Below are 12,046 nucleotides of genomic sequence, written 5' to 3' on the forward strand. Positions count from 1 at the left end.
CATCATTATTTCATGCTGGGGCTATACAAAATTGTCAATAAAATAAAGTACAATGTTATATATCAATGAATTACTAGCTATGTGAGTAATTAGTTCTATTTATGGAGTATCTAAAGCTGTTAATGGAAATGTGTTCTGTGCTGGAAATGACAACATGGTTATCAATGGGTGTGCATTTAACTAACAATGTGTGGGCAAAAGTGTTGTGTAGTTTAACAAAATCCCTACAACTTTCTACTAAATCAATTTCAAAATTTATAAAATATTTAGTAACACGAGCTACAAGGGGATTTTAATTGTGGTTGGCTTGTGTTCATAAACATAAGGATTGATGTTAAGCAGTGCCAAAGTTATAAAAGGATTTGTGTGCATGAATTACCTTATGGATGTATTTTATCACACTTTAAGAGGTTGAATTGATTCCTTCATCTTAAGAAAAGTTACCTGGTGCTCCTTGGGTGTGTGGCTTACAGAATGTGTGGCCAAGTGGCTCATTTTACATTAGTCTGTAGCTTGCTGTGGACAACATGTGCTGGTTAGTTGTGATATTTGTTGATTCAATTTGTACTCCGAAAATGTGTATATACATGTACGTATGGGTGTAATATGTTCATATATTCATATACAGGTACTAATACATATGTGCTGCATGTAATTGCTGTTTAATTGAATTACTTAATATTGCCATCATTTTAAGTGATAAATAAATATGCTACAGTTGTATATGTATTATGTACACGACAATTTTACTACAGTCTTTTCAATGTCATTTACAAATAAAAGTTATCAAGTGAAAGTGCTTGCAATAGAAGGCATCAGAGGGAAGGAATTACTTAAGGTTGAATTTAATGAAAGCAAGCGTCTTGTCAAGGATTTTGTTACCAAAGATTACAGCATCAACCATGCCTACACAAGCATGCCATACTTCACTATTGACAAAAGTGGAACTGTATACATCAAGGAGAGTTTGCCAAACAAAAACCGGCGGTACTCTTTCCAAGTAACAGCATTGTACACTGTACTATTGTACTCAGGAGAAACTCACACTGGATTTGCGCATGCTGATGTCAATGTTCAGGGAATTGGTAACTTATAGTGGTGTAATTTTGCATAAAAGAAAAGTAGCTATTCCTATGATACCACCTAGTCTTTATTTTGAAGCCTTATTTAGCAAGTACCTTTTCTAATAAGCAAGTGTTATATAATTATTAGGAGATTCATGCATAGTAGTGATTATTCAACCAAAATTGAGGGCATTTTTCTGTGTGTTATATTAGATAGTTTGCAATAATTCTCATTTAGTCCTTTATTTAGCTAACTCCTAACTAACTGTTAATATAGTAGAAGTAGTAAGATAATAAAATTTTAATAATTTTCAAGCAGTATAACCTTATAAGTATTTTACTGTACACAGTGCAATTATCTTTAGTTGCAAAGACAATCTTATTGATGTGTACTCGACATTTTAATGCTTATTGAATTCATTATTTAGGGCCACTACATTTTGACAACTCAACTTACAGAATTACATTGCCAGTAGAGCAGGGGGTCAATGATTCAGTGTTTGATTTTGGTCAACACATTGTAATCAGTGCTGGTCATTACCATGACATCCACTATCAATTTCCTCAACTACACTACAGCTATTACTTTCACATAGACAACACCACTGGTAAACTGTTTATTAGCAGAGCTTTACCCCCAGCTAAGACATTTAGTATCTATATCAGTTTCAATTACAATGCAACTCTGATGAACGGTACAATAATAAAAGATGGCACTGGAGTATATGCTATTATCACAGCTGCTGGTAAGTTATCACTGTTTCAGTTTCCATAGCAATACATTCTATTATTAAACTTAGGTTGTAAATATTCATTAGAAGCCAACACAGTTTGGAAGTCAAGTCCACCTTGTACTAATCAACATGTGTCATGTAGTAAAGTTACTAATACTTTTGGTAGTGGCCACATCACCAGGTTCTGCGGTGTTGATGGCAAATGGTCAGCACCAAATTACGCTCAATGCAAAGTAAGGGAACAACCAGGTACATTTGTCATAGCTTGGATAAATTTCTTTGGTGAGCATGGCTTGCTAAACCTGTTGAAGAATATCACTAGAGATGTAAGTGTGTAATACAAACTACTTCATATTATACATAGTGTACAGCAGGCGAATATCCTGTATGAGTCATGAGCTTTTTTGCATACACAATCACAATCACTAGTGTATTTTGTTTTTATAGCTGTCAACTCTATTTCCTGTACATGGTATTACCAAAGTTACTGTAATCAGTGGTTCTTACTTGGAACCACCTCACCATGGTGATTATCGCTGCCATGCATTTACAGTTGGATTAAAACTAACAGTCAATCCATTAATATTGAATGGTACCTCTTCCAACAACATCTTGAAATTGGCAAATCATCAGCTTAATGTGCAACATATCATTGGTGTTATTCACACTTGTCCAATAGGAGACACTCGAGGAATTATAAGAATGTTTAATGTTACAAGTGAGTGTAACAGTCACATGTATGTATGTGTGTGTGTGCGTGCGTGTGTGTGTGTTAGTGTGCGTGTGCATGTACATGTGCATGTGTGTGTGTGTGTATGTGTGTGTGCAGTGCATGGTATGATATGTAAGCGTTTAAAGATAATAAACAACTCAAAGAATATACTCAAGAAATGTAACTATAGTAAAACATGGTATAATGTGACTGTTATTTGTACCACAGGTACCTGTGAGGACAAATGGACACAACATGATAACGACGATGATGACAACTATGTTGTTCATCTGTGTAGTGGAGACAACTGCAACTGTACCAATTACAACTCTACTGCTAATGTAAAGTTCATAGTTGTTTGTTACGCTGATGCGTGGCCTACGTATTGTACTTTCAGACTGATTCCTGCAAAGAAGTGCTGGTGAAGAGAAAGAAATTTGAGCTGCACAGACAGAGCAATCAAGGTCCTGTGGTGCATTCTACAGTTTCAAAAACATTTTGTAAGTTCCATAAACTAAATGTTTGGTTTCTCATCCATCAGTGTTCAAAATGATGTTACCAACGCAAGTAGGTGGACTTTTATTTTTAAATACGTAGGTAGCTAAACAATTAAAAGAAACAACTCACATGACTCAGCACTAAAGCTTGTACTTCCAGGTCCTAACTATAACTAATGATAATACTGTTTCATAGCTGCACCGTCATTTATACAGCAACACAGATGGGAATGACAAATTAATAGATGTGGTTGTAGTTTCATACATTGTGCATGTACATATACACTGTATATGTCATAATAGCTACATGCAAACATGTGGGAATCTTGTATCCAATAGCCTGCTACACCTTATGATATATAGTAAGGTGTGCATGGGGTCTGTGTAAATGTATGCATATAATTATGAAAGTATACATATATGTAAGTGTTCTGATTATCATGCACCCACTCTTGATTTTCCATACCAATGAGCCAATGAATTGTGTTATACATACACTGTATAAAATGAAGTGTGTTTTGCACACAAAAATGGTGTCATGGGGCACATTTTTCAGTGTGAGCAAAACACACTTCATTTATACAGTGTATAATGTACAGGGTATCATGTAGCACGTTGGCTGATAATGTATGACCAGTAAATGTCATTTTCATGGCTACTGCATACACCTGTAGCTGTCAGAGTGTCAACTAGTAATATACGTACCTGTTTGATAGTTTAATCACATAATTATATTTTTTGTTATTCGATGTATTGGGTATGCAAACCTTTGCTTGTGTGATTAAGTTTAGGATGTAATTCTTACAATGTTATTGTAATGAAGGACTGCTAATCATATCTGCAGCTATAAGTAGTACATTAATATTATAGGTTACATATATACATGTGTATCAAATATTTGGTAAATGAATGGATAAGCAAAGCCAGCTATTTATATGCTGGTCACAACACACATTTATATGTCACAGATGTAAAATGTTGAAAAAGTATTTTACAACTTTATTAACAGCCAGTCTGGAAGTAGAAAAAGCTCCATCCTATTAGTTATTATTCACACATTGATATAATAATCATTCCTTAATAATATACTGTCATGTGAATAACATTTATAGTTGTTATATTCCAGTGCTGATAAGCCACCATGAGTGTTCATTGTCTCCTATCAGTTTGTTTCATTTTTTAACAAGACCAAAGCCATTTTCAGTTTTTAGGCACAAATATAGCTCCTAAGTTCATAGTACTGAGTGTGTTTATTAATCTGTACATTAACTTTCGATACTTCCATATGCCAAACAGAATACTGAGCTTTTAAGCTAGTTTCTATATTGGTTAACTATATAGAGATGCTTACAGTATCATCAGGCAAGCCTAAGCAATATCAGGAAACCCTTGCTGTGTAATATTGACTGATACGCTAAATAAATAGCTGTAAACTATGCATAATAGATCATAAAATAATATGCAAGTAATAAACTACCATGTTTATACTTGTTTGCAAGGTATCAAGACACACGGTAGTGTGTCGTGCGGCCCAAGAAGCCGGCGCGTAACACCCGTGAGTATATTGACAGGAAGAAAGAAAACGCAATTTTCGCACCTCCGTAGCTCTGTGCTTCCTTGATGAAACAAGACGATTTTTGCTGTGGACATGCCCCCCAACTGCAGCACTCCACATTCCAAATTTGAGCGAAATCGCTTCGCGCGTTCCCGAGATATTCGACTTCAAAAATTGGCTCAGTTTCTTCGTTTTTTTTTTCTTCTTATTTTTCTTTTTCTTGTCGCACACTTACAAAAACTGCTATAAAACTCGCACGCCATATCCGATTGCCTTGAAATTTGGCACACAGAAGGGGGATATAAAGGCGCATCTCTGTACCAACTTTGGCTGGAATACGACAAACAGGCAAAGAGTTATGAGCGATTATTCACGAAAAATAACACCAATATGTTGTCACGCCTACAGGGTAAACCGCGTATGGGAAGAAGCTGAAAATCGGTGGGTGAATAGGTTAACTATTGAACCTCAAACCTTTTGTGGTTTGAAAGAAATCGAGCTAAAAACCAGGAAGATACAACGAAAAAACCAACAGTGTGTAACAATTACGCAATCGAGATTAGTTAATAAAAAACGACTGCTTGCCACGCCTACCACTTGGGGTAATGCTTTGAAAATCGCTGTACAGATGGAGTTATCATCTTAGAAAGGCTCTTCAATGGTGTAGAAGAATCAGACTTAAAACCACGGAGTTATAACACGAAATCCAACTTAGTGTAGCAAGTGCGAGATCGAGATACTCTAATAGAGCAGTCATCCTAATAGAGCAGTCATCCTAATAGAGCAGTCACCTGAAGAGAATTCAAGAGATCAGCTAGAAACAAGTAACCTGTATAGAGATCAGCTACAAACAAGTCACCCTGTAGAGAGATCAGCCACAAGCAATTCACCCTGTAGAGAGATCAGCTACCTTGTAGGGAATTCATGCAACTATAGAAAGAGATAATTCAGCTAGAAGAAATCACCTTGTAGAGTTCAGCTACAAAGAAACCACAATGTAGAGAGTTCAGCTACAAAGAAACCACCATGTAGAGAATTCGTTTACAAACAAGTCACCCTATAGAAAGATCAGCTAGAAGAAGTTACCTCGTAGAGAGTTCAGTTACAAAGAAACCACCATGTAGAGAATTCATTTACAAACTAGTGACCCTGTAGAGACATCAGCTAGAAGAAGTTACCTTGTAAAGAGTTCAGCTACATAGAAACCATTCTGTAAAGAGCTCAGCTGTAAGCAAACCACCTGTACAGAATTCAGCTACAAACAAATCACCCTGTGTTGATAGTTCAGCTACAAAGAAACCATCATGTAGAGAGTTCAGCTACAAACAAATCTCCCTGTAGAGAGATCAGCTAGAAGAAGTTACATTGTAGAGAGTTCAGCTTCAAACAAATCACCCTGTAGAAAGATCAGCTACAAACAAATCTCCATGTAGAGAGATTAGCTAGAAGAAGTTACCTTGTAGAGAGTTCAGCTACAAAGAAACCATCATGTAGAGAGTTCAGCTACAAAAAAATCTCCCTGTAGAGAGATCAGCTAGAAGAAGTTACCTTGTAGAGAGTTCAGCTTCAAACAAATCACCCTGTAGAAAGATCAGCTAGAAGAGGTCACCTTGTAGAGAGTTCAGTTACAAAAAAAACCACCATGTAGAGAGCTCAGCTACAAACTAGTGACCTTGTAGAGACTTCAGCTAGAAGAAGTTACCTTGTAGATAGTTCAGCTACAAAGAAACCATTCTTTAAAGAGCTCAGCTGCAAACAAATCACCTGTAAAGAATTCAGCTACAAATAAATCACCCTGTAGAAAGATGAGCTAGAAAAAGTTACCTTGTAGAGAGTTCAGTTACAAAGAAACCACCATGTAGAGAATTCAGCTACAAACTAGTGACCCTGTAAAGACATCAGCTAGAAGAAGTTACCTTGAGAGAATTCAGCTACAAAGAAACCATTATTTAAAGAGCTCAGCTGCAAACAAATCACCTATATAGAATTCAGCCACAAACAAATCACCCTGTAGAGAGATCAGCTAGAAGAAGTTACCTTGTAGAGAGTTCAGCTACAAAGAAACCACCATGTAGAGAGTTCAGCTGCAAAGAAATCACCCTGTAGAAAATTCTGCCACAAACAAATTGCCCTGTAGAAAGATCAGTTAGAAGAAGTTACCTTTTAGAGAGTTCAGCTACAAAGAAACCATTCTGTAAAGAGCTCAGCTGCTAACAAATCACCTGTACAGAATTCAGCTAAGAGAGATCAGCTAGAAGAAATTACTTTGTAGAGAGTTCAGCTACAAAGAAACCACCATGTAGAGAGTTCAGCTGCAAAGAAATCACCCTGTAGAAAATACAGCCACAAACAAATTGCCCTGTAGAAAGATCAGTTAGATGAAGTTACCTTTTAGAGAGTTCAGCTACAAAGAAACCACCCTGTAGAGAGATCAGCTAGAAGAAGTTACCTTGTAGATCGTTCAGCTACAAACAAATCACCCTGTAGAGAGATCAGCTAGAAGAAGTTACCTTGTAGAGAGTTCAGCTACAAAGAAACCACCATGTAGAGAGTTCAGCTGCAAAGAAATCACCCTGTAGAAAATTCTGCCACAAACAAATTGCCCTGTAGAAAGATCAGTTAGAAGAAGTTACCTTTTAGAGAGTTCAGCTACAAAGAAACCATTCTGTAAAGAGCTCAGCTGCAAACAAATCACCTGTACAGAATTCAGCTACAAACAAATCACCCTGTAGAGAGATCAGCTAGAAGAAATTACCTTGTAGAGAGTGAAGCTACAAACAAATCACCCTATTGAAAAATCAGCTAGAAGAAGTCACCTTGTAGAAAGTTCAGTTACAAAGAAACCATTCTGTAAAGAGCTCAGCTGCAAACAAATCACCCTGTAGAGAGATCAGCTAGAAGAAGTTAACTTGTAGAGAGTTCAGCTACAAAGAAACCATCATTTAGAAAGTTCAGCTTCAAACAAATCACCTGTAGAGAGTTCAGCTACAAACAAATCTCCCTGTAGAGAGATCAGCTAGAAGAAGTTACCTTGTAGAGAGTGAAGCTACAAACAAATCACCCTATTGAAAAATCAGCTAGAAGAAGTCACCTTGTAGAAAGTTCAGTTACAAAGAAACCACCATGTAGAGAGTTCAGCTACAAACTAGCCACCTTGTAGAGACATCAGCTAGAAAAGTTACCTTGTAGAGAGTTCAGCTACAAAGAAACCATTCTGTAAAGAGCTCAGCTGCAAACAAATCACCTGTACAGAATTCAGCTACAAACAAATCACCCTGTAGAGAGATCAGCTAGAAGAAGTTAACTTGTAGAGAGTTCAGCTACAAACTAGCCACCTTGTAGAGACATCAGCTAGAAAAGTTACCTTGTAGAGAGTTCAGCTACAAAGAAACTATTCTGTAAAGAGCTCAGCTGCAAACAAATCACTTGTACAGAATTCAGCTACAAACAAATCACCCTGTAGAGAGATCAGCTAGAAGAAATTACTTTGTAGAGAGTTCAGCTACAAAGAAACTACCATGTAGAGAGTTTAGCTGCAAAGAAATCACCCTGTATAAAATTCTGCCACAAACAAATTGCCCTGTAGAAAGATCAGTTAGAAGAAGTTACCTTTTAGAGAGTTCAGCTACAAAGAAACCATTCTGTAAAGAGCTCAGCTGCAAACAAATCACCTGTACAGAATTCAGCTACAAACAAATCACCCTATAGAGAGATCAGCTAGAAGAAATTACCTTGTAGATAGTTCAGCTACAAACAAATCACCTTGTAGAAAGATCAGTTAGAAGAAGTTACCTTGTAGAGAGTTCAGCTACAAAGAAACTATTCTGCAAAGAGCTCAGCTGCAAACAAATCACCTGTACAGAATTCAGCTACAAACAAATCACCCTGTAGAGAGATCAACTAGAAGAAATTATTTTGTAGAGAGTTCAGCTACAAAGAAACCACCATGTAGAGAGTTCAGCTGCAAAGAAATCACCCTGTATAAAATTCTGCCACAAACAAATTGCCCTGTAGAAAAATCAGTTAGAAGAAGTTACCTTTTAGAGAGTTCAGCTACAAAGAAACCATTCTGTAAAGAGCTCAGCTGCAAACAAATCACCTGTACAGAATTCAGCTACAAACAAATCACCCTGTAGAGAGATCAGCTAGAAGAAATTATCTTGTAGATAGTTCAGCTACAAACAAATCACCCTGTAGAAAGATCAGTTAGGAGAAGTTACTTTGTAGAGAGTTCAGCTACAAAGAAACTATTCTGTAAAGAGCTCAGCTGCAAACAAATCACCTGTACAGAATTCAGCTACAAACAAATCACCCTGTAGAGAGATCAGCTAGAAGAAATTACATTGTAGATAGTTCAGCTACAAACAAATCACCCTCTAGAGAGATCAGCTAGAAGAAGTTACCTTGTAGATAGTTCAGCTACAAACAAATCTCCCTGTAGAGAGATCAGCTAGAAGAAATTACCTTGTAGAGAGTTCAGCTACAAGGAAACCAAGCTCAGCTGCAACCAAATCAGCTGTACAGAATTCAGCCGCAAACAAATCACCCTGTAGAGAGATCAGCTAGAAGAAATTACCTTGTAGATAGTTCAGCTACAAACAAATCACCCTGTAGAAAGATCAGTTAGAAGAAGTTACTTTGTAGAGAGTTCAGCTACAAAGAAACCATTTTGTAAAGAGCTCAGCTGCAAACAAATCACCTGTACAGAATTCAGCTACGAACAAATCACCCTGTAGAGAGATCAGCTAGAAGAATTTACCTTGTAGATAGTTCAGCTACAAACAAATCTCCCTGTAGAGAGATCAGCTAGAAGAAATTACCTTGTAGAGAGTTCAGCTACAAAGAAACCATCATGTAGAGAGTTCAGCTGCAAAGATATCACCACTGCCCAAATTTCAAGGCAATAGCTCTTTCCAATCTGAAGTTATCAATTGTCAAAGTTGACAAATTGGATGTGTATGGAAGGCCCCTTTTCGCAAATCCGGTCACATGTGTATTATATATATAATTTGTACATTTACTGATAAAATATTTAAATTACATCTACTTCATCTTTTCTTCTTCCTGTAGTAAAGAAAAAAAACATAGGTTAAAAAAGTCCCAAAGCTGGCCTATGGGCCGGCTTTGGGGTATACAAATACAAAAAGAAATGAAATCTAATCCAAAACAGCCAAGCTGTAAAAAAAGTGTGCGGCCCTCAGAAAGGCTATGGTGAAAAAAGATGTGAAATCCAAGGTGGCGGCCAAGAAATGGCTGTGATGGTAGGTTAATGGTAAAAATTTTAATAACGACAATTCAGGTGAATTTTTGTGCCGCTTCACAAAATTTACCTGAATTGTCATTATTGAAATTTTTACCATTAACCTACCATCACAGCCATTTCTTGGCCGCCACCTTGGATTTCACATCTTTTTTCACCATAGCCTTTCTGAGGGCCGCACACTTTTTTTACAGCTTGGCTGTTTTGGATTAGATATTCATATACAATTACAATAATTTGTAAGCAAATTGGTCTCACTAAGGGTAGCTACATCCAACTACTGTATTAGTTGCCCACAGTGTTTCTATTACTAAATAGGTTGGCATTTTGGGATGCAATATACACTGACAGGACTTCATAGTGGGTGGCATTTGTAAGGCACAAAATCTTACCACCACCATTTGCATGGTGATATCGTGTATCTGGTAATGGTTTATAGCATTTATGTACACATGTACACAGAACACAAATATACTCACTAGTGTACACTTGTGCATGCATGCAGGCATATAGTCCAGGTAAACCTGATCTTATTTTATCTATTAAATGTGGTAACCTATATGTCACATATCAGAGTAACAGTGTATAGACTTGCTGTCACAATAAACCCTTGTATACTGCTGGTGTGGTTAAGCAAGGAGAATAAATAAAATGTTGATATCAAAATACTATGCTGCACAGTTACATACAGTAAGTAATAGCAGAAATAATAAAACATGGAGTGTGTCATGTGAAGAGTAATCCATGTGAAGGTGACAAACAAGTATTTAAGTTTACATGCCATTGAAATTGATTGGATATATTTTTCTTGTCACAGCAAACAAGGATGATAGTGAGGTAATCTCTGCCATTAAACGACCATCACCTTGACTGCATGGCTCCAAGTTTCTCATACCTAATGTTTGTTTGACCTGGACAGAACTGAACTAATAAATGTTTGTTTTGTTTTGTGCTTTGTGATAAAGTTTATTACCATCTGTACTACTTGTGATGTATGACTTTATGTTAAAAACATTAATAAAACATTAATCAATATAGACATGGCTACTATTAAAGTGTGTATATAAACTGGCTAGTGTCTATAATATGTGTATCTGTCTGCTGTACTGTGTACACTACACCACTGAGAACTACAATAATTCACAATATTGGCATGTAACCAGCTCATATATAATTGTATAAGTGTAATACTAGCCTCTAACATATCATGTAGCTCCTTGTAATATAGTATATATATATTCATGTAACATTTTGTATATATGTATCCATTGTTTAGAGATGAGAGTTCATGGGCTACACCCAATGACAACATGTAGCACTAAAGCCACGATAACTAGTTAAATTTAATAATCTCTAGCCAAAATACACTTCAAGTATTAACAACATGACAAAGTCTTTCAAGAATGATATTATTAAATATTGGTCTAGATTAAATTGATCTGATGTGGTCTGATGGTACTCATGCAGGTCACGGTATAAGGGTGTGGAATGCATTACATGTTAATCAAGACACACGGTAGTGTGTCGTGCGGCCCAAGAAGCCGGCGCGTAACACCCGTGAGTATATTGACAGGAAGAAAGAAAACGCAATTTTCGCACCTCCGTAGCTCTGTGCTTCCTTGATGAAACAAGACGATTTTTGCTGTGGATATGCCCCCCAACTGCAGCACTCCACATTCCAAATTTGAGCGAAATCGCTTCGCGCGTTTCCGAGATATGCGACTTCAAAAATTGGCTCAGTTTCTTCGTTTTTTTCTTCTTCTTATTTTTCTTTTTCTTGTCGCACACTTACAAAAACTGCTATAAAACTCGCACGCCATATCCGATTGCCTTAAAATTTGGCACACAGAAGGGGGATATAAAGGCGCATCTCGGTACCAACTTTGGCTGGAATACGACAAACAGACAAAGAGTTATGAGCGATTATTCACGAAAATTAACACCAATATGTTGTCACGCCTACAGGATAAACCGCGTATGGAAAGAAGCTGAAAATCGGTGGGTGAATAGGTTAACTATTGAACCTCAAACCTTTTGTGGTTTGAAAGAAATCGAGCTAAAAACCAGGAAGATACAACGAAAAAACCAACAGTGTGTAACAATTACGCAATCGAGATTAGCTAATAAAAAACGACTGCTTGCCACGCCTACCAGGTAAACCGCTTGGGGTAATGCTTTGAAAATCGCTGTACAGATGGAGTTATCATCTTAGAAAGGCTCTTCA

The 12,046-nt window shown here is 36.9% G+C and overlaps 1 protein-coding gene across 1 annotated transcript; it reads left to right on the forward strand.

The window, feature by feature from the left end:
• Nucleotides 1-397: 397 nt before the first annotated feature.
• Nucleotides 398-10,827, forward strand: LOC136251289 (uncharacterized). Its single transcript, XM_066043732.1, has 8 exons — nucleotides 398-535; nucleotides 756-1,085; nucleotides 1,493-1,810; nucleotides 1,865-2,124; nucleotides 2,246-2,516; nucleotides 2,739-2,851; nucleotides 2,908-3,010; nucleotides 10,640-10,827. The coding sequence occupies exons 1-8, from the start codon at nucleotides 475-477 to the stop codon at nucleotides 10,690-10,692; spliced, it is 1,509 nt and encodes a 502-aa protein (XP_065899804.1). The 5' UTR covers nucleotides 398-474; the 3' UTR covers nucleotides 10,693-10,827.
• Nucleotides 10,828-12,046: the final 1,219 nt, after the last annotated feature.

Source organism: Dysidea avara, chromosome 3, assembly GCF_963678975.1.
Source record: "Dysidea avara chromosome 3, odDysAvar1.4, whole genome shotgun sequence".
NCBI classification, from domain to species: Eukaryota; Metazoa; Porifera; class Demospongiae; order Dictyoceratida; family Dysideidae; genus Dysidea; species Dysidea avara.